This window comes from Dendropsophus ebraccatus, chromosome 3 (genome assembly GCF_027789765.1).
Source record: "Dendropsophus ebraccatus isolate aDenEbr1 chromosome 3, aDenEbr1.pat, whole genome shotgun sequence".
Lineage (NCBI taxonomy): Eukaryota > Metazoa > Chordata > Amphibia > Anura > Hylidae > Dendropsophus > Dendropsophus ebraccatus.
The window spans coordinates 119,656,043-119,680,363 of NC_091456.1; the positions used below are offsets into that span (position 1 = coordinate 119,656,043).

A 24,321-nucleotide genomic window follows, 5' to 3' on the forward strand; every position below is an offset into this window, starting at 1 on the left:
GCCGCGATTGGCTGAGCATAACTGTGCTCAGCCAATCGCGGCTGAGCGGCTGATGACGCGGCCACGTCATCAGCTGCTCAGCCGCGATTGGCTGAGCACAGTTATGCTCAGCCAATCGCGGCTGAGCTTCGGATGACGCTGCAGAGGGCGGCCGGCACTCGGGAAGATCCGCTGGCCTCCCGAAGAAGACGTCACTGCTGAGGATCGGAGACCGTGGTCGGCACGTGACAGGTAATGTATAGCGCACCACACTTCCGGGTACACGGGTGGGGGTGGTGGGACACGGGGAAGGGGGCCATTCACAGACATAACATACATTACAAAGTTGTATAACTTTGTAATGTGTGTTATTCTGTGAATAATTTTTTATCGCCGGACAACCCCTTTAACTAGTCCTACAATGTAAACAGAAACAGTTGAATTAAAAGTAATATGCAGATAGTTGACTCCACACAATATATATACTACAGGATAAAAAGGATTAAATATCAAAATATACAGAACAAAGGGAATTGTTATAATAAAACCTGGCCAGAGATGCAGCATAAGAGGTTTAACCAGGTAAATAAAATTTATAGTGTATTTTTCAACATCACTAGAACTGCTAAACTGAAGAGTACATCATAGACCTTGCATACATTCCGCTTCCTAAACAGTTCAGCATTCCCATGAGAGATGCTGAGAAAGAACTTATGTAGCTACTGAAGGTCAGAACAGACAGGCATCTGGCAAAGAAATTAAATTCACAAAGAAGACAAAAAAAAAAACAAAAGGGAACATTTGGCAAAGCACACATCAAGGAAGGGATACTATTAAAAATACACATAACAGAACTGTAGGAGTCTTGTAACCGATCACATCTTTTTATCCATCGTTGATCCACCCCTTTTATAGCTTGTTTCTGAGTCTGGATGAAGGGGCACAAAATGTATCCACGGTTTCTTTTCTCAGGTATATGCATAGTAATTACTGGAAGCAGAAAAAAAAAATATTTGCAGGCTTAGGAAGGTTAGCAATTTGGTGATAAAAATACATGTAGACTTAAAAAAGAAATGTGTAGAAACGAACAAATATAAAAATACATAGAAAAAGAATTTTCTTATTCCTCTGCAACATTTCCCATGATATTTTTTTTGCTTATCTGGTAGACTAAAAAGTATATTGTCATTGTATATCATTTAAAAACAAAGTCTCTGTATATGGGCTACGTATTACGTGGATTGTGAATACACCATTTTACATATGGGCTTATACTGTTAGGGTGTTATTACACGGGCCGTTGAAGGCTCGATAAAAACTGTAAACGAGTGCCGATCTGCTAGATTGGCGCTCGTTTACTGGGCCTATTACATGGCCCGATTATCATTTAACAAGGGCTGCAGGGACATCGTCTGACAGGCCGCTCAGCCAATCACCGGCCGTGGCGGTCCCGGCCAGTGATTGGCTGAGCGGCCTGTCAGCTCAGACAGGCCGCTCTGAAGCTGGATCGCGCGGGACCCGAGGAGAAGACCGCAAGAGGAGCCCTGGATAGGTAATGTATATCATCAGTTGCCATCCGCGCACCGCTATTTACACGTAGAGATGCGCGGTTGGCACCCGACAATTGTAGGTTCAAACCTATATCAATCGTTGTCATCGGCTGATTGTTGTATTTATTACATGAAGCGATAATCGGACGAATCAGGCCGATTCGGACGATTATCGTTCCGTGTAATAGTACCCTTTAACTGTAGAATGTAGCAAAGTCTGCAGTTTTAAAGGAAAACTATCAGCTCTTTGTCGCCCCTTTCCTCCTCTTCCTGTTGCTTGTAAGTCCCACCATTTCCCCCAACTTTAATCCTAAACAAATATGTAAATTAGTACATAAGGAGTACTGGGGGTGTTCCTTGGCCTCCCAGAGCATCGTTCATCCCCCCATGTCTCCTACATTTATGCCTACTTATGCATTTTCAAGTATGCATAAGCAGGATGGTCTTAAGTACACATGAATGTAGAAGAAAACAGGCAGGGGGAACAGTGCTTTGGGGGGCAAAGGAACACCCCCAGTGCTCCTAACAAACTTATTGACATATTTCTTAAGGATTAAAGTTCATGAAAACAGCAGGATTTACAAGAGGAGCGGCAACAGGAAGCTATCAGCAGGTTTATTTGAATTAACTATTCTTCTTCTATTCCCATTGCTTTCAGAGGAGACTATGGTGAAAAAACTAAATTTTGAGATTAAAAAAAATATGGCAATATTTTCACTTTTATAATGTGCTTCATTGGAGTAATGGGAAATTGGACGGCAGTGCACACACAGTTGCTTTTGCAAAATATGACCATTATTTTACTGTGTGTGACCCTAGCCTAAAGATGGCCATAAATCTTTAAAGTCACTGTACCACCAGGCCCAGGCTGAAGCACTGGAGGCGGGCCGACCCACCCTTAGTGGGAAGAAACTCCAGCCCCTCCATGACGTGACTCCATTAGAATCAATGGAACCCTATCATAGAGGGGCTAGGTTTTCCTCCCAGTAAGGGTGGGTCGGCCCGTCTCCAGTGCTTTAGCCAGGGCCTGGTGGTACAGTCACTTTAATAACAGACAGCTGAATAATCGCTCAATCGCCAGTTATCTCACCTGACAATCACAATGGCCAGTGTTCTTTATGGGGAAAAATGTGTTTTTTTTAAAAAAAATGAAAGGTGGAATCTGATTCAATTCTACTTTACACCAGTTTGATAAATCTCCCCCTAAATATTTCCCTGGAAAAACAAATCTAGTGAACTATTATTATTGCAATTTCTGCTTCTTTTATTAGTGTTTTTTTTTACACAATTTATTCTTCTGCTTATAATTGTTCAATGCGTCTCCACTACCTTCTTGTTTCAGTAGTCTGAATGTTGTTTTTGATTATCTATTACATCACTAACATGCAGTATTATGCAGTATGTAAGGTGCCCCAGGACTGAGAATAGCATTTTCTGAAGATTAGGAATAAGTTTGCAAATGACTAGAACTTGTTTCACTGATGGGAGAAGAGACATTTGAAGGGTGGAAATGAAGAGAATGCCTAGGAAGATGCAACAAAGGGGACAGTAGTAGAATTGACTTTAGCTGGTTTATATTCCATTCTAGGCCCCCCGGACTCATCACATAAACTGCGCTTCTGGCACCGCATCAAGAGAATGCCACCCACCAGGCCCCCTTCCCAATCTCCTCCCTCCCTGAGGCCACCGGACTCCACAGACTTATGAGGTGATGTGTGCACGCACTAGCCGGCACGACGTACCGGACGCTGGGGACACGCTTCCCCAGTGACGTCACCAGGCACTTCATACATTGGACGGCCAGACCTGCTGCAGAGGCCACGCTTCTGCGGCACCTCTCTCCTGCTTCTTCTGCCTCATGTCACCTGGCAGTTCAAGCTTAGATAGCGAGTGAGTATTGTAACTGGGGTTATGGGGGAAATGGCGGCCGCCGGGTAGTGTGTATGGGGGGATCGCGGCCAGTGCAGGCATTGTTAGTGTGTGTGTCTGTTGAGATGGCGGCCGGGTGGGGTATTGTATGTAGGGGGGTCAAGTACTTTCCCAGCATCCTGTATGTCAGTGTATGTCACTATGTAAATGGATAATCAGATACCAGGGGAGTTATTTATCACACTGGCTCAGCAGCTTCTCCCTAATGTCCTACATGATCCTGGGGCGACTTCTAAGGGAATGAGGAAAGATATAAAGCAGCTTCTCCTGTGTGTGTGCAGTGGATGCAGCCAATCTCCAGCCTTCACTTCCTCAACTACTCAGAAGCAGCCTAGATGGAGCAGGTCATCTTTTCTGCAGACAAACTTCTATGTTTCTAACTATATATTAACCATACACAAAGAAACACTGCTAACAATGCCAGATCCCTATAATATAGAGGTCAGCCATAGTGATATAGAGGGGGTCACACATAATGATATAGAGGGGTCAGCCATAGTGATATAGAGGGGTCATCCATAGGCCTATATGTATCTGCTCTCTGTCAGTGTCCGCGCTCCTGTATCATCGCGGAACCACAGAAACTACTCGTTTAGCCAGTCAGTGACTACAACTTGGCCCCGCCTCAGTCCCTGATTGGCTGAGTGAGTATTTCTCAGTGGGGCTGTTATTTCACAGGATTGGGAGTGCATTGCACTGTGGGGGCATGGGGACGGGTAAAAACCAACCACCCCCTGTCCCCCCTGGATTTTTTACTGTTGCCCAGAATACCCTTTTAATTTCTGCCTCTCTCTCTCTCACACACACACAGCCTGCGGCAGCAATAGCACGTGCAAGCACACACATGCACAGCCTGCTGCAGCCATAGCAGACGCACAGCCTGCTGCAGCCATAGCAGACACACAGCCTGCTGCAGCCATAGCACACACAGCAAAACTTCATTTCAAAATTCATATCAAAACTCAATTCTAAATAGTTTTAGGATTTTTTCCGACTCTAACTCCAAAACTAGCTCTGACTCCACAGCCCTGGTTGCAGTGACATAAGGAATGTTGAATCTTCAATTTGCTGCCTTAGATATCACTGATAAGTACTCAAGGGTTTTTTCACAGGCTGGTAGGAATTGCCAAATAAGACCTGAGGTCCAAGAGCCACACCCTGAGGGACCCAGCTACACATGTGGCAGCTATACCAGTCCTTATTGAACTAGTTGCTGAATTCTAGATCTTTTTTTGTATAAAAATTGTCCTTCCTGTCCATGGGGTCTGGAAGGAAGCCTAGATCTTTAAAGGGGTTATCCAGCGCTACAAAAACATGGCCACTTTCCCCCTACTGTTGTCTCCAGTTTGGGTGGGGTTTTGAAACTCAGTTCCATTAAAGTAAAAGGGGCTTAATTGCAAACTGCACCTGAACTGGAGACAACAGTAAGGGGAAAAGTGGCCATGTTTTTGTAGCGCTGGATAACCCCTTTAAATGGTAAGCTATTCCTTTTAAGCTATTCCTTTTTTAGGAAACAGGTAGGGTGAACAGTGCTCTGGGGGGCCGAGGAACACCCCCAGCTCTCCTAACAAACTAACTGACATATTTCTCGTTCAATACTTTTTATTAGATTTTCTCTAACAATTTTTTTCTGATACAAAATCAAATTGGTATCAAATTAGTTTAAAAAACAAAGCACTATAGTGCCAAGGTAACAGCAATAAGTAAATGATACAAACATTCATGAATACAAAATATTCATAATAACAAAAAAAGAACTTTGGGTGTATATGCTCTCCAAAAGATTATCAAAAGGGTATAGAAATGTCAATCATTAAGGGAAATGCATAACATGTAGGTATGATAGATGTTATATTGTTAGGACTAGGATCATGCGTTCGGCTCCTAGCGATGCCGATGCGTGCGGTCAAAGAATACATAACAACCGCTCAGGCTGGTTGCTGGGGGCGTGACGACGGCGTCCATAGCAGCCGGACTGCTTTTTATGTTTTTCACTAACTCTGCTCTGCTACTCTGTTGTAGCAGTGGCCAGGGTGCTCTCCCCTGGCTGATCAGCATAAGCTGTAGTAGGTTTCACTAATGGTTGATTGACAGTTAACAAACCAGTCAGCTGTCAGTACCTGGTCAGTACCTGGGCAGCCCCTATCACGCCTGGGGCTGGGACTACAGGTTGCATAAATATCCTCCTCTGTCTTCCACCCCTTGCCTGTGAAAGTGCCTAGTTCGCTAGTGTATCTGGATCAAGTGTTTTTCCCTGCTTTGTATTTCTGGTATCTTGACTTCTGGCTTCTGACTAATCGACTACCCCTTGGACACGTTTTTGTACTGCACTGCTTGACTGTTACTGACTCGGATTCCTGACCTTGCTCTCATTGTGTTTTGTCTGTCTTGTTTCGTTCAGTGTTGCACTTAGTAGGTTAGGGTCTGCCGTCCAGTTGTCCGTTTGCCACCTAGGGCATCTGAGGCAAGCAGGTAGGGATAGCGGGGCGGGTGCCAGCTTCAGGGCTCACCTGTCCTTGTGTCTCCCTGTCCCTATCCTAACATATATAGTGATATGTAGCCAAGGGGCTCAACAACTCAAGCAATTTTCATAAGAGGAAGAGGAAACCTGGAAATTTTTGATATTCCATATGATTGTCAGGACTGACTGTTAGAAGGAAATACATAAAGGAGAATTATACCAGGGTTCCCATATACTTTTGAAGCGGGCAAAGGACTGGGATATTACGTTCTCATATATGAAAGTAGTGTTAATAGCTGCAATTACTTTCTGTTTTGTTGGAAGATTATCAGGCTTCCAGAACCTTGTTAGGATAATTTTGAACAGAATAAATAGTTTGCATGCTAACATTGGGAGGGCTGGGTGTATATCTTTTATACCAATGAACAAAAGCACTAATTGGGGATTCCATTCATTTAAAGGGAACCTGTCACCCCCCGTGCCGGGGTGACAGGCTCCCGACCCCGTAAGAGCCCTCTATACTCACCTAATCCCTGCCGGGTCCCGCTTCTGGAGGACTCTCCTGTCATTCTCTATGAGAGTTGGACTCATCTCTCAGCGCGCGCCGGGCTGCAGCGGCTGAGATCTCAGTCACCCGACCACCTCCAGAAGCGGGACCCGGCGGGATTAGGTGAGTATAGGGGGCTCTAACGGGGGGTCGGGAGCCTGTCACCCTGGCACGGGGGGTGACAGGTTCCCTTTAATGAAGGGTATATTGTAAAATATAGGTTTTTGCACTCTTGCCAGTATGGGTGAGTTTGGGGACATTTCCACAATATATGAAACAAAGAACCCGTGTTCTTGCAATTCCTCCAACACAGATTGGGTACATTAGGGAACATAGAGGCTAGGCGATCAGAAGTGTAATACCACCTTAGTATAGACTTGAGTGTTGATTCTATATGTGCACTACATGAGAAAGCTTTATGTATTGCTTTAAAGGAACATGACCAATCTGAGAGGGAAAATTGCTGGTTAAGTTCCCCTTTCTACATTTTAAGGGGGTGAGTTTTAGTACATTGATAATATGAGTCCATAGATTCATAAAACGGTTTTAGTCCCTTCTTTATACCTGTTAGTAATCTTAGAGCATTAAAATTAATATTCAGATCTGAAGGTGATAGATCATTGATGATGTGTCTTATTTGGAGGTAAACATGGAATTCACTTGAAGGGAGTGAAAATGTATCTTTCAGAGCTTGAAATGTCATTAGAACCCCATTTTGTCTGATTTGTTCTAAGGATAAAATATCTAATGAGGGGTGTGACGTAGAGTCACTTGATTTGTGAAACCTTATCCATGCTTGGGTAGACGCTATTATTATGGGATTGTGTGTTGGAATGGTATATATTCTCCAAAATGGGGTAATTAGGGTGTCTTTTAAGGATCAGGGTGAACAGTGATGAGTTTCTATTTGCGCCCAAGGGTAGATCTAATGTTGAGTCCCACCATCCTTTTAAGAAAGAGAGCAAAGTATCAATATAATAATTTTTCCGATTGGGAATGCCCATACCTCCAACGTACCTATGTTTTGACAAATTATTGAAGGCAACACGGGGTTTCTTGTATTGCCAAATGAACCGAGACATCACAGATTGGAGTTTTTTTTTTTTAAACTTATAGATATAATATTTTTGGTAGATAAAACATTTTAAAGTTGCTACCCTTCTTATCCATGATAACTCAAATTTAGATGTGTTTCTACATTCCTTATCAAGGGTTGCAAGAAATGGAACGTAAATCTGGGCATAAATAGATTTGATGGGGTAAGATGGGGTAAGGTTAGTTCCTAAGTAGTTGACAGAAAGTTTCTGCCAACCAAATGGAAATGATTCACGAAGGTTAACATGATCAGGGAGGCTCATTGGCAGGATTTGGGACTTGAGTTTGTTCAAGTGATAGTAAGAAATGTGTCCGAAAGATTTAATCAAAGACATGACATGGGGAAGAGAGGTTTCTGGGTTAGTGATTGTAAAAATTATATCATCGGCATATAAGGAGAAAAAAGCGACTCTGTACCAACAATCTGACCCCCATCCCCCCCAAACCACTTGTACCTTCAGATAGCTGCTTTTAATCCAAGATCTGACCTGGGGTCCGTTCGGCAGGGGAGGCAGTTGTTGTCATAAAAGCTTTGCACAGGTGTATTAACGATCCAGCCCATGTTTATTATACACACAGGTGGGGAATAGGAGGCAATCTGCCTGGAGCATTCCTAATGATGAGGAGGGTAGGGAGGAAGGACAGAGAGGTTGTGCCAGCCTAATGCATAAACAAATGTAAGCCCCGGGCCGTTAGACACAGCTCTGCCGGATTAAAAGTTGTTTTTATGACAATAACTGCATCCCCTGCCGAACGGACTACAGGACAGATCTTGGATTAAAAGCAGCTATCTGAGAGGGGAGCGGCGCGCAGACATAATGCCTCACACAAAACATGAGGAGAGAGGAGGCAAGATGGCGTCTGTGACACAGTCAGATGAGAAACTGCCACCAAACACTGCAGCACAGCTACCCAGACACAGACCCAGATGACAATATAATACCTGGGCTTAACATTTCATGTAAAACACTGGCTATTGAAGTAGCAAAAATACTGGCACCAGATATTAAAGCTTCTGTGGAAAACACCATAGCTGCCAGTTTTCATCAAATACAGACAGAACTCTCCATTCAGACTGCACGTATTACAGAGGTTGAGTCTAGGTACAACACAACTGAAAGTGAAATTTCTGTCATGAAATCTCAAATACAACAGCTCTCACTATCCAACCAATTCCTGAAAATTAAAACTGAGGACATAGAGAACCGCTCCATAACCAGCTAATGAAAATCTTTTCAGACGAATTACCTCAGGCATTAAATTTGACAGGACAATTCATTATTGAGAGAGCTCATAGAATTGGCCCGCCGCCATTTAGTGGCCAGTCAGGAAAATCACAGACCAATATACGTCCTAGACAGCTAATCGCTAAGTTCTTGAATTTTGCTGACAAGCAACTAATATTACAAACTTTCAAGAAAGCTAAAACAGAAATAACCATACGTGGACACAGAATCCTCCTATTCAATGACTTCTCTGCAGAGGTAGCAAAGCAACGCAAAACATTTGCACCTATTTGCTCCATGCTAGTTAAAGCACAAATTAAATTCGCTTTGCAGTTCCCAGCAACACTAAGGATCTTTGATGCGAATGGCGCATCCACCACTTTCACTAGGGTTGAAGATGCAAATACTTTTCTTTCCACTGTACAACTCACAGAAGTCTTGCTACAAGACACGGCCAAGCGAAGGAGACTAAACAACCCGTCTTCTCCTACAATGGATCCCATGAAAGGATAAACATCATCTCTCCCTTGGTTTCATGTGATTCACTTTAGTGAATATAGTCTTTTATATACTATCAGTATATTTCACCATCTTAATAGGCAGAATTACTATATCCACATATTTCACCTGTTGGATGCACAAGATGATATAATAGCTGTTGATATAATGCATAATTATCGTATACTGTATCTTGTTGTTATCTTACGGAATATACACAGTCAACGCATTTCTTATATTTTCATATTCCTATTGAAAATCTAGTCTGGCTGTAACAGATAGCCATTCTGGGTATACATCTATATATGCCAGTATTCATATGAATCCAATCTGTATATATACTTCTATACTCTTCTTTATCTTTTTCTTTTAATCTCTAAATAGTACTGAAATGTACAATTTAATACTCTAAATATATAATTTATATAACTAGATTCCTATCTGATGACATGGTTTCTCTCAAGTGCTATCTCTTATTTCCTTTTCTTATTCATAGTTTTACTAGTTCTAAGTGAGTAAATAAATGATGCACGTACTTACTAACATATCCTCTCCACCTCTCCTCTATATTTAAATCTTATATTCTTAATAATATTTTACAAGTGTGATATATTAATAATAATATTTAGTCCGGTGACAGGATTCTCCTCTTTGTGATTCAGTGTTAGATGACACTATGTTTTAGGCCTCATTTTGGGTGTGGGATGCGAGACCCACATATAATACAGTACGTGAAAAAAGTGAAGTCAACTACTTTTCTTTCTCTCGCATTGTAGAGTTAAGTACTTTCTATGTAATTTTCTTTCTCTATATCTTATTTTTTTGTGTAAATGTGTGTCTCTGTTATGTCCTTCGCACGACCGGCCCGCCCAGCCTCCATCATTCAGGTAACTTTATTGCTCTTTATTATCTGATACTGGTATTGTCATGGTGAAAATTATTTCATGGAATGTAAAAGGTCTCCTTTCTCCCACTAAACGTTTTATGGTTCTTCGCCACCTAAAAAAACTTAAATGTGACATTGCTTTATTACAAGAAAAGGACTTTTCTAGAATGCAAAAATTATGGGTAGGAAGGGTCATAGGTTCATCAGCTTCCCAGAGAAAAGCAGGAGTTCTCATACTTATCCACAAAAACCTATCCCAAAATGTCATAGATACTAAATCAGATGAAGAGGGAAGATTTGTCAGACTTTTAATGGACTCTCCCGCAGGGCGTCTCTGTATTTATAATCTATATGGCCCCAATACCAAACGAAAACCCTTTTTTCGTATAATAGAAAACTCTTTATTGCAGAAAAAAGAAAACAATATACTGGTGGGAGGGGACTTAAACGTGGTACATGAGATGCAGGAGGACAGAAAGAGAAATAATCCTTCTTCTAAATTTCCTACTTCTTTTCCTTCCAATCTTAAATCTTTCCTTCCTTCTTCTAAACTAACCGATATATGGAGACATCATAATCCAGAGAGTACACTCATTTTTCACACTCACAAAATTCATGGTCTACAATTGATTATTTTTTGTTATGTCCCTCACTAGTCCAGAAAGCCTCAGAATCCAAGATATTAGATATGGTCATATCTGACCACTCTCCTATTAGCATAGATTTAACTAATGATTTTCCAAGGGGTTCGGATATATTGTGGAGATTCCCTACATACTTAGCCAATAACTCAGATTTTCCTCAATTCTTGAAGGAATGGTGGTCTGAATATTGACTCAACAACAAAGAACATAAACAAAATCCTGTATTATTTCGGGAAGCCTCTAAAACTGTCATAAGAGGTAGAATTATATCCCACTTTCAGGGACTAAAAAGAAAGGCAAAAGAAAAACATGTCAAAACTTCTGCCTCTTTAAAAAATGCTTATTCAGACTTCCTATCCTCACCTTCCACCTCAAACCACTCAATTTGGGAATCCGCCAAAAAAGAATATGATTCTGCCATTGAACAGATAGAAAATTTTAAACTTGACCTACGATCGGGAGAATTCTATAAATTTGGGAACAAATCCGGAAAACTACTAGCGAATTTTGCCAGAGGTAGACGATGCCCAGAACATATAAAAACTCTCACTGACGAAACAGGTACCTTACACTCTAACCCTAAAACTATAAATACTATTTTGGAAAAATTCTACAGAAAACTATATTGTAATGAAGATTTAAATATTACTGAAGGTCATAAATTTTTAGATAAAATCACAATGCCCAAAATCACTGAAACCGACAAAACTTTTTTAAACAAACCAATTTCATTAAAAGAAATAGAACATACAATCTCTAAACTTAAAAATGGTAAAGCCCCAGGCCCAGACGGCTTCTCTGGAGAGTACTATAAAGCACTTCTACCTGAAATTACTCCCACCCTTATGGAGGTTTTTAATCATATCTTATCCAACAAATCCTTGCCTGCGTTGAGTAATATTGCTTTTATTAAACTATTGCATAAATCTTCTAAAGATCCCACTCTACCGGGCTCCTACAGACCTATATCTCTTATAGATCAAGATATGAAAATTTTATCTAAAATATTCGCAGACAGATTATCCACTATCTTACACAAAATTATTGGTGAACATCAGATGGGATTCATGAAAAAACGTGCAGCTGTTACTAACATACGAACGGTATTAGCTGTACAGGACGCAATCTCTGGCCGCAAACTAGCTACATCTTTCCCTGCTTTATTCTCTATTATTGCCGAAAAGGCTTTCGATAACGTTGACTGGAGATGGTTGGAAATGGTGCTAGATAGAGTGGGTATCACAGGCACTTTCAAGGAATACATACTATCTATGACAAACCTAAAGCAAAAATTCATACTCCAGGATTTCTTTCCTCTAGCTTCCCCCTACAAAAGGGCACACGACAGGGTTGCCCTCTCTCTCCCTTACTTTTTAATATCGCCCTAGAACCGTTGGCCCGTTTTCTCATTTCCTCTAATACATATGATGGTATTACAGTGGGAAAAAAAAGAGATAAAGTTAACCTGTTTTGCAGATGACATGCTTTTATTCTTACGTTCTCCCAAATCCCATCTACATAATATCTTGGATTCCCTGATATCTTGGATTCCCTTGGCTCCTTTTCTGGATACAAAATTAATATCTCAAAATGTCAATTACTTCCGTTACATAGAGGCTCTCCAGATTATACTTCTGAAGGTATGCCTGTAGAAATAGCTAAATCATATATAACGTATTTGGGGGTCCATATAGGTCGTTCTCCTATCGCACTCTATAAACAAAACTATAAACCACTTATTCTTAAAATTTGCTAAAATGATGTCATTTCCTAAACTACTTTATCCTATCCAAACAATACCTCTGCTACTCCACCATACTGATATTTCTCGTCTACACTCTATATTTATAAAATTCCTGTGGAATGGTAAAAAGGCAAGAATTGCTTGGGATAAACTTTGCCTTCCAAAAAATAATGGAGGCTTACAATAACCTGATATACGCCTATATAACCTAGCAGCATTGTTCCGCCACGCCAAGGACTGGCTTCAAGCATCTTCTCACTTTTCTTCTATTTCTTTAGATTCTCAACTTGTTTCTCCTCTATCTCTTTCTGGCCTCCTGCACTCCATACTCCCTCATATACCTTCTAAAGTTAAAAAACCTCTTCTCATTAACCCCTTAAGGACCGGGCCTGAAATGGCCTTAAGGACCGGAGCAAATTTTATGAATATGACCTCTGTCACTTTATTCATTAATCACTTCGGGATGCTTTTACCTATCGGGCTGATTCTGAGATTGTTTTCTCGTGACATAGTGTACTTCACATTTTTTGTAAATTGGAGTCGATACTTTTAACGAATCTTCATGAAAAAAAACAAAATAACATGAAAAATTGTGAAAAAGTGCATTTTTCCAACTTTAAAACTTTTTTGCTTATACAGAAAATGGTTAGACCACATAAATTATATATTAAATACCATTAGCAACATGTCTACTTTATGTTGGCGGCATTTATTAAACTATATTTCATTTTTTTTAGACAATAGAAAGCGTAAAACATTAGCAGCGAATTGCCAAATTTTTTTGTAAAATTTCAAAATCAGATATTTTTAGGGACCTGTTCAGGTTCAAAGTGTATTTGAGGGGACTGTATGTTAGAAAGCCCCACAAAGCACTCCATTTTAGAAACTGCACCCCCAAAACTCTGCAAAAGCACATCCAGAAAGTTTTTTAACCCTTTAGGGGAGTCACAGAAATAAAAGCTAAGTGTGTAAGAAATTTGAAAATTTTAATTTTCTGTGCAGAGATTTTATTGTAATCCAATATTTTTCATAATTATAAACCTATTACCAGAGAAATGCACCCCAATATTTATTGCCCCGTTTCTGCAGTTTATAGAAATACCCCATATGTGGCCCTATTGCGCTATTTCACGCAACCACAAGCCTCAGATATAAAGGAGCGCCTAGTGAATTTTAATGGCTCCGTTATATTTGGTCATTTCTGACTGTACCACTTCAGCTTGGCAGAGGCTCTGGGGTGCCAAAACCTAAAAAAACACCCCTAAAGGGACACCATTTAGAAAACTACACCCCTCAAGGAATGTAACAAGGGGTGCGGTGAGCATCTGGACCCAACAGGTGCTTTACAGATTTTCCAAACAATATGGCGTGAAAAAAGACAAAAGTATTTTTTAAACTAAAACGTTGTTCTAGCCTTCAATTTTTCATTTTCACAAAGGGATAAAAGGAAAAAAAAACAAAAAACATGTAGCACAGTTTCTCCCGAGTACGGAAATACCCCACATGTGGACATAAAGTGCCAAGCGGGCGCAGGACGAGCCTCCAAAGGGAAGGAGCGCCAATTGGCTTTTTGAAGCTGGATTTCACTGGAATGGATTTCAAGGGCCACGTCGCATTTACAGAGCGCTCGTGCTGCCAAATCACTGGAAATCCCCCACAAGTGACCCCATTCTGGAAACTACACCCCTCAAGGAATCTAACAAGGGGTGCAGTGAGCATATGAACCCCACTGGTGATGGGCACAAATGTGGAAAAATGTGATGTGAAAGTGAAAATTTTTATTTTTTCACTTTTACGGCACAAATGTGCCCGTCATCAAGGGGTCCATATCCTCATTGCACCCCTTGTTAGATTCCTTGAGGGGTGTAGTTTCCAGAATAGGGTCACTTGTTGGGGGTTTCCACTGTCTTGGCAGCACGAGGGCTCTGTAAATGCGACATGGCGTTCATCATCCATTCTAGCCAAATCCAACCTCCAAAATCCAAATGGCACTCCTTCCCTTTGCAGGCTTACCCTGCACCCGCATGGCGCTTTATGTCCACATGTGGGGTACTTCCGTACTCAGGGGGAATTGCTCTACACATTATGGTTTTTTTTTATCTTTTAACCCCTTGTGAAAATGAAAAAATCAAGACAAGATCAATGATTTAGAGTAAAAATTTTTAAAAAATTACACAAAATGTTGGTCTAGCCTTGATTTTTTTCCATTTCCACAAGGGGTTAAAAAAGAAAATAAACGCAAAGCGTGTAGGGTAATTTCCCCTGAGTACGAAAATACCACACATGTGGACATAATGTGCCATATGGGCACAGGGCAAGCCACCAAAGGGACAGAGCGCCATTTAGAGGCTGGAATGGAGGATGGAGGCCATGTCGCAATTACAAAGCTCCTGTTCTGCCAAGACAGTAGAAACCCCCCACAAGTGACCCCATTCTGGAAATTACACCCCATAAGGAATCTAACAAGGGGTACAGTGAGCATATGGACCCCACTGGTAACAGGCACATATGTAGAACATGTGCCGTGAAAACAAGAAAATGTAATTTTTTTCATTTTCACGTCCCAAATGTGGCCGTCACCAGGGGGCCATATCCCTTGTTAGATTCCTTAGTTAGTTTCCAGAATGGGGTCACTTGTGGGGGGTTTCTACTGTCCTGGCCGCACAGGGGCTTTCTAATTGCATTATGGCATCCTCTAATGGGAATGGCGGCCATATCTTTTTAGCTGGGGAAAAGGGACCATTCTAATTTATTTGGGGGTATTAGACCAATTATTAGTTTATAAGGTTGAAAATGACAGGTGTCCATCAAATTCAACCTGTGTTGATCCAGAGGAAGGCAAAAAACCCTCGTAAGGCAGACGACAGTAGCCTCATCACAAGGGAAAAATTCCTTTCCGACTCCATAATAGCAATCAGAATAATCCCTGGATCAACGTGACCCCTGAAATATGAATAAGGGACAGAATATTGAAAATGTAGAACTCCAATGACGTGTGGTACGCCTTGAAGCGATCCAGTATGCAGAGGCCGAGGTGATCAGGACAGGCGTCACACTGTAAAATGGCGTCCTTCCTGATCCCCCTGTTACACCACACTCTGCACTTCTTCTGGGGTCTCCTGTTTTCCAGTGTGGGGGACGTCACCTGGAAAATGTTGTCCTGGTGCGATACGGGGTCCTTCATATCCAGAAGCGCTGGGTCCGCTCCATGGCTGCTAAATATTAGGGCTGTTATTACGGCTTCTGATATTTTCGGATCGTGCCGCAAGCTACAGTAGCTCGGGCAGCGAGGGACCGGAAGAGGGGGTGCTGGTATAAAAGTCATCCCCGTACCGGTGGTAACCTTAATCCAGCGGTGGGAAGATCAGTTCGCAAACAATCTCCCCACTAACTTCGAGGATGGGGGGGTGGCATCTGGGGGCTGGATTCAGGTGTCCCTTCCTACATACACTCTAAGGGTACGTGCACACTGCGGAATGGCGAAGGATTACCCTTTGTGCATTCCGCAGCTGGCACCCACCGGCAGACTGATGCGGGCGCGCGTCTCCGTCCGTGTCATAGGCTCCATTCTATGCACGGGCAGATTCCACTCTCCGTCCAATGTGTTCATTCTTTAGACAGACGATGGAATCCGCCCATGCATAGGATGGAGTCTATGACACGGGCGGAGACGCAAGCCTGAATCAGTCCGCCAGCGGGTGCCAGCTACGGAAAGCACAAAGGGTTATCCTTCGCCATTCCGCAGTGTGCACGTACCCTAAATCTGTAAGTGTACCCTGAGGTACTCTCAGAGAGTTTGTAGAATTTCACGCCATACCGTCATCTCTTATTGGGACGGTACTGGCGGAAAAGAAGTGTCTGGGGGGCAGCGTACGCTACGCTACCCCCAGACACGTCACTGGATGATGAGGATGAGGATGAATGGGGGAAAGAAGGATCCCCCCATTCATCCTCACTGGCTGTTTGGGTGTCGGAGGCAATAATAGCGTGTGCGTTCGACACCGAAAACGTCCTGGTGGCCATCTTTATACGGGGATTGGTATATGGGGTATGTAAATGTGTAGTGGTGTAGTGTAAAACTTTATTTCGTGTAGTGTAATGGTGTTTTTTACATGTTTTTTTTAACATTAAGTGTAAAAAAAAACCTACGCCAAAAATGGTGTTGCCGATAAATGCCGCACTTATGTGCGGCACTTATAAGCAGACCGTGGCTGTAGGATATAGAAAAAAAAACACCCTACGCCAAAAAGGAGGAGTTGCTGATCAGCGGCGCACTTACGTGCGATGCTGATCAGCACTCAGCGGCGATAGTGTGCAGAAAATAAAAAAATAAAAAAATTGGAAAAAAAAACAAAAACCTTTCTTCAACACTATAGCTACTGATATGTGTATATTATATACACTTATCAGCCGCTAGGGGGCAGTAGAACGCAAATTCCGGAAAAAGCCGAAGTTTGACGACGCTGGAGCCGATTATTGTCGATGGGGACCGCTGGAAAAAGACGACGACGCCGACGAGGACGTGATCGGAACCCGGAAGATGCGATCGGGACGTTGGATCAGGTGAGTATGGGTCAATACCCGCTCTGGACACCTCAGCTACCTAGCTGAGGTGTCCAAAGCAGGTATTTAACCCTTTCATGGGGTACTTATATCGCCGTGATCGGCCGGCCGGTCGGTGCTGTTCTCGGACAGCACCGACCGCCATTGCTTTCCGGGCCATCGGGTCACCGATGACCCGGAAAGCTGCAGATCGCCGCCATTGGCTGATCTGAATTGATCAGCCAATAGCGGCGATCGTCAGCACGGGAGGGGTTAATCACCCCCCGTGCCGACAAGCAGGGATGGCCTGCTATACATTATAGCAGGCCATCTTCCCCGATCGCTGCGTGTGTACACGCAGCGCTCGGGGAAACCGCGGGTGTAAATGTACGCCCGTTTGCATTAAGGCACGGGTTTTGGGGGCGTACACTTATGCCCGCGGTCGTTAAGGGGTTAAAGATACGATTGCCTCCCAATCTCCCAATGCTTGTTTCTACAATGCTTCCCCTATGAGAAACAAGTTCTTTCCCCCTGGGCTACTCGAGCAACTTATTCCAAATTTGGAAACAACAAGGAATCATGCACTTGGGAGACATCTTAAGAAAAGATCATTACAATTTAATGTCATGGGGGGAAATTTGCAGTAAATTTTCCCTACCCACATCCGAAGAAGCTCAATACAAACATATTAAATCCTTTTACATGTCTCATACTATAGGAGACCATAACACTCTCTCTTCCGATACTTTTCATAAACTTCTACCGTCTGACAAGTCTCACCTTCCATTACGGGACATATATGATATTTTCAAAAACCACACTCAAATGAACAATAAACTAAAGGTTTTTAAATCATGGGAAGCAGACTTTCCTATCCCTCAACTACAAAACAAACTTCTAGCAGGCCTGAAAGCAGTTAGAGCTTCTATAATAAATGAACAATGGAGGGAAATGCACCTAAAAATTCTACACAAGGCCACATACGCGTTTGACCGGTCTTGGAAAAATGCACCCGAACATTTTCTGAAACAATGCCCTAAGTGTAGTCTTCACAAAGCTGATCTCCTTCATGGGCTTTGGCATTGTCCAAAACTACATAAATATTGGACAGAGATCAGGGAACTAATAGACTCCATTTGGTGTATTGCGCTACCCAACGATCCACCCCCATGTATTTTTCATTATCATTCAGTGAATTTGGATGGTGTAGAAACCCGCATATTTTTACTGCAGGGAATCCATGTTGTTTTACTTGTTACTATGAAATGTATATTACTGGACACTGGATAAAGGATTCTATTCCCACTATTTTTGAAGTCAAAGATACTGTCATACATCTCCTCCATTTGGAGAAAATCAATGCATTACATAGTCCGAATCCATCTCTAAAGAATTTTTTCAAAAAATGGAGGTTAATAATAGCTGAACTATTATCTCCTACTGAAATCATCACCTTCATGTCCTGTTTTAAAAATACAAAATGGTATATGGAAGCTGATGCCGCCAATAAACTAGGAAAACTCAAAATTCATGCTTCCACTAATTGAAAATATGTTATTTATTGAGCACCTATCTCTGACTTCAGACGGGGGAGCGGCGGGCTGGTCGTGTGTCTTGTGTTGTGTATGTCTTGTGCTTTATGTTATGTCCTTCGTAAGTTTTACTCTTTATTTTATATCATTTATCTGTCTTGTCTAGTTCCTCAATCTTGTCTCTTTTCAAGGTATTCTGGTATTAGGTACGAGTAAGAAACTGTTCTACTATTGGATAATATATCCCCCTTTTGTTAACAGCATTCTAACAACATAACTTATATGCATCTGGTAATGTACTCCGACTACGGACTACAATTTTCCCACTTCTCAAACTCTACAGAACATACTAAGGGACTCTTTTTGGGACATTTTATGTCTGACTTTTACACTAAAGAAATGTAATATTTTTCTTTTGTCTTATGTTGTTAAGTAACTAACATCCTCTCATAATGTGATGAATGAGATACTGTACAATATATAAATTTTTGTTACAATGCCGAAAACTAATAAAATAAAAAAAAAACAAAAAAAAAAAACAGCTATCTGAATGTACAAGTGGTTTGGGGGTGTCAGATTGTGGGTACAGAGTCGCTTTAAGTGAGAGTGTGGGCCTATTGGAATGCCAGTGATGTTAGGGTGGGATCTAAGGGCCTGAGCTAAAGGTTGAAGGGATAGGATGAAAATTTTATGGGGAAAGGGGGCAGCCCTGCCTGGTTCCATTACTTATAGGGAAAGATTCAGATAGGGATACGTTTGAGAAGCTCGTGGAGGGGGAGGAGTAAAGGGCAGTTATGGCTGATAATAATTTGCCTTCAAATACCATGGCCCTCAATGCCCAAAACGCAGTTAATGCAATCAAACTTTTTTGGGCATCAAGGGCCAGGGTCAAAGCGGGGATGTTATAATGTTGGATATGGTGAAAAATGTTCAACATACATCTTGAGTTGTCGCAACCCTGTTGGCCCTTTACAAAACCGGTCTGATTTGTATTAATTAACCCCTTAAGGACAGAGCCTGAAATGGCCTTAATGACAGAGACAAATTTTATGAATATGACCTGTGTCACTTTAGTCATTAATAACTTCGGGATGCTTTTACCTATCCGGCTGATTCTGAGATTGTTTTCTCGTGACATATTGTACTTTACATTTCTGGTAAATTGGAGTCGATACTCATAACAAATCTTTATGAAAAAATCCCAAATAATGTGAAAAAATTTGAAAAAATGCATTTTTCCAACTTTGAAACTTTTTTGCGTATACAGAAAGTGGTTATACCACATAAATTATATATTAAATAGCATTAGCAACATGTCTACTTTATGTTGGCGGCATTTATTAAACTATCTTTCATTTTTTTTTAGACAATAGGGAGCTTAAAACATTAGCAGCAAATTTCAAAATTTTCAGTAAAATTTCAAAATCAGATATTTTTAGGGACCTGTTCAGGTTAAAAGTGTATTTGAGGGGCCTGTATGTTAGAAAGCCCCACAAAGCACCCCATTTCAGAAACTGCACCCCCCAAACTCTGCAAAAGCATATCCAGAAAGTGTTTTAACCCTTTAGGGGAGTCACAGAAATAAAAGCTAAGTGTGTAAGGAATTTGAAAATTTTAATTTTCTGTGCAGAGATTTTATTGTAATCCAATATTTTTTATAATTATAAACCTATTACCAGAGAAATGCACCCCAATAATTATTGTCCCGTTTCTGCAGTTTATAGAAATACCCCATATGTGACCCTATTGCGCTATTTGACGCAACCACAAGCCTCAGATATAAGGGAGCGCCTAGTGATTTTCAACGCCTCCGTTATATTTGGTCATTTTTGACTGTACCACTTCAGGTTGGCAGAGGCTCTGGGGTGCCAAAACCTAAAAAACACCCCTAAAGGGGCACCATTTAGAAAACTACACCCCTCAAGGAATGTAACAAGGGGTGCGGTGAGCATCTGGACCCCATAGGTGCTTCACAGATTTTCCGAACAATATGGCGTGAAAAAAAATATATATATATTTTTTACACTAAAACGTTGTTCTAGCCTTCAATTTTTCATTTTCTTAAAGGGATAAGAGGCAAAAAAAGACACAAAATGTGTAGCGCAGTTTCTCCCGAGTACGGAAATACCCCACATGTGGCGATAAAGTGCCAAGGGGGTGCAGGACGAGCCTCCAAAGGGAAGGAGCGCCAATTGGCTTTTGGAAGCTGAATTTCACTGAAAAGGATTTCAAGCGCCATGTCGCATTTACAGAGCCCTCGTGCTGCCAAGACACTAGAAACCCCCCACAAGTGACCCCATTCTGGAAACTACACCCCTCAAGGAATCTAACAAGGGGGGCAGTGAGCATATGGACCCCACTGGTGACGGGCACAAATGTGGAACAATGTGACGTAAAAGTAAAAAATTTCATTTTTTCACTTTCATGGCACAAATGTGCCCGTCATCAAGGGGTATATATCCTCACTGCACCCCTTGTTAGATTCCTTGAGGGGTGCAGTTTCCAGAATGGGGTCACTTTTGGGGGGTTTCCAGTGTTTTGGCAGCACGAGGGTTCTGTAAATGCGACATGGCTTTCATCATCCATTCTAGCCAAATCCAACCTCCAAAATCCAAATGGCGCTCCTTCCCTTCGGAGGCTTGCCCTGCGCCCACATGGCGCTTTATGTCCACATGTGGGGTATTTACGGACTCGGGGGAAATTGCTCTACACATTTTGTTTTTTTTTTCCTCTTTTAACCCCTTGTGAAAATGATAAATTCAAGGCTAAACCAACATTATAGTGTAAAAAATGTAATATTTCATTTTCACGCCACATTGTTCCACATTTGTGCCCATCACCAGTGGGGTCCATATGTTCACTACACCCCTTGTTACATTCCCTGAGGGGTGCAGTTTCCATAATGGGGTCACTTGTGGGGGGTTTCAACTGTCTTGGCAACACAGGGGCCTTTTGAATGCAACATGGCCCCTCGAAATCCATTCCATCCAAATCCAGCCTTCAAAAACCAAATGGCGCTCCGTCCCTTCGGAGGCTTACCCTGCACCCGAATGGCACTTTATGTACACATGTGGGGTATTTCCGTACTCAGGGGAAATTGCGCTACACATTAAATGTTTTTTTTTTATCTTTTAACCCCTTGTGAAAATGAAAAAATCATGACAAGGTTAATGATTTAGAGTAAAAATTTTACAAAAATTACACTAAATGTTGGTCTAGCCTTGATTTTTTTCCATTTCCACAAGGGGTTAAAAAAGAAAATGAACACAAAACGTGTAGGGTAGTGTCCCCTGAGTACGAAAATACCCCACATGTGGGCATAATGTGCCATATGGGCACAGGGCAAGTCACCAAAGGGACAGAGCGCCATTTAGAGGCTGGAATGGAGGATAGAGGCCATGTCGCAATTACAAAGCTCCTGTGCTGCCAGGACAGTAGAAACCCCCGACAAATGACCCCATTCTGGGAACTACACCCCATAAGGAATCTAACAAGGGGTGAAGTGAGGATATGGACCCCACTGGTGACGGGCACTTATGTAGAACATGTGCCGAGAAAATAAAAAATACCATTTTTTTCATTTTCACGTCCCAAATTTGGCTGTCACCAGGGGGCCATATCCCCGCTGCCCCCCTTGTTAGATTCCTTATGGGGTGTAGTTTCCAGAATGGGGTCACTTGTGGAGGGTTTCTACTGTCCTGGCCGCACAGAGGCTTTGTAATTGCATCATGGCATCCTCTAATGGGAATGGTGGCCATACCTACTTAGCTGGGGAAAAGGGACAATTCTAATTTATTTGGGGGTATTAGGGCAATTATTAGTTTATAAGGTTGGAAAGGACAGGTGTCCATCAAATTTAACCTGTGTTGATCCAGAGGAAGGCAAAAAAAAACCCCTCATAAGGCAGACGACAGTAGCCTCATCACAGGGGAAAAATTCCTTCCCGACTCCATAATGGCGATCAGAATAATCCCTGGATCAACGTGACCCCTGAAATCGGAATAAGGGAGAGAATTTAGATAATGTAGAACCCCAGTGACGTGTGGTGCGCCTTGAAGCGATCCAGTATGCAGAGGCCGGGGTGATCAGGACAGGTGTCACACTGGTAAATGGTTTCCTTCCTGATCCCCCTGTTACCCCACACTCTGCACTTCTTCTGGGGTCTCCCTTTCTCCAGTGTGGGGGACGTCACCTGGAAAATGTTGTCCTGGTGGGATACGGGGTCCTTCATATCCAGAAGCGCTGGGTCCGCTCCATGGCTGCTAAATATTAGGGCACTATTACGTCTTCTGATATGTTCGGATCGTGCCGCAAGCTACAGGGCAGCGAGGGACCGGAAGAGGGGGTGCTGGTATAAAAGTTATCCCCGTACAGGTGGTGACCTTTATCCAGCAGAGGGAAGATCAGTTCCCGAACGATCTTCCCACTTGTTCCGAGGATGGGAGGGGAGGGGGCATCTGGGGGCATCTGGGGCTGGATTCGGGTGTCCCTTCCTACATACACTCTAAGGGTACGTGCACACTGCGGAATCGCGACAGCTAACCCTTCGTGCATTCCGCAGTTGGCACCCGCCGGCGGACTGATGCAGGCGCACGTCTCCGTCCGTGTCAGACTCCATTCTATGCACGGGCGGATTCCGCTCTCCTTTCAACGTGTTCATTCTTTGGACGGACGATGGAATCCGCCCATGCATAACATGGAGTCTATGACACGGGTAGAGACATGCGCCCGCATCAGTCCGCCGGCGGGTGCCAGCTGCGGAATGCACAAAGGGTTATCCTTTGCCATTCCGCAGTGTGCACGTACCCTAAATCTGTAAGTGTACCCTAAGGTACGCTCACACAGTTTGTAGAATTTCACACCATACCGTCATCTCTTATTGGGACGGTACTGGCGGAAAAGACGTGTCTGGGGGGCAGCGTACGCTACGCTACCCCCAAACACGTCACTGGATGATGAGGATGATGAGGATGAATGGAGGAAAGAAGGATCCCCCCCATTCATCCTTACTGGCTGTTTCGGTGTCGGAGGCAATAACGTATGCGTCCGACACCGAAAACACCCTGGGGGCCATTTGTATACGGGGATTGGTATATGGGGTATGTAGTGGTGTAGTGTCAAACTTTATTCAATGTAGTGTGGTGTAATGTAGTGTTTTTTTACGTGTTTTTTTACAGTAAGTATAAAAAAAAAAACTACGCCAACAAAGGAGTTGCTGATAAATGCCGCACTTATGTGCGGCACTTATCAGCAGACCGTGGCAGTAGAATATAGAAAAAAAACACCCTACGCCAAAAAGGAGGAGTTGCTGATTAGCAGCGCACTTTCGTGCGATGCTGATCAACACTCAGCGGCGATAGGGTGCGGAAAATAGAAAAAAAAAAATTTGAAAAAAAAAACAAAAAACTTTTTCTACATTCTGAACATCCCTGTAGCTGCTGATAAGTGTATTACACATATCAGCCGCTAGAGGGCAGCAGAGCGCAAAATACGGAAGAAGCCGACGCTGGAGCCGAAAATAGCCGAGAGAAGCCGAACGTGACGTCACGGAGGAAGCCGAAGACCCGAACGAAAACGAGGACGCCGCGAACCCGGAAGACGCCGATCAGGAGCCCGGGACAGGTGAGTAATGTACAAATACCTGCTCTGGACCCCTCGGCTACCTAGCTGAGGGGTCCAGGGCAGGTA

General features: G+C 42.6%; 1 protein-coding gene across 7 annotated transcripts in view; it reads right to left on the reverse strand.

Moving 5' to 3' along the window:
• Positions 1–350: 350 nt before the first annotated feature.
• PIP5K1C (phosphatidylinositol-4-phosphate 5-kinase type 1 gamma) overlaps positions 351–24,321 on the reverse strand; it is a 593,211-nt gene continuing 569,240 nt past the window's right edge. For all 7 annotated transcript variants that reach the window (XM_069962589.1, XM_069962584.1, XM_069962587.1 and 4 more), the window contains one exon: positions 351–969. In XM_069962589.1, the coding sequence (XP_069818690.1) occupies positions 967–969 (3 nt within the window). In that variant the 3' untranslated portion in view covers positions 351–966. The remainder of the gene's footprint in view (positions 970–24,321) is intronic.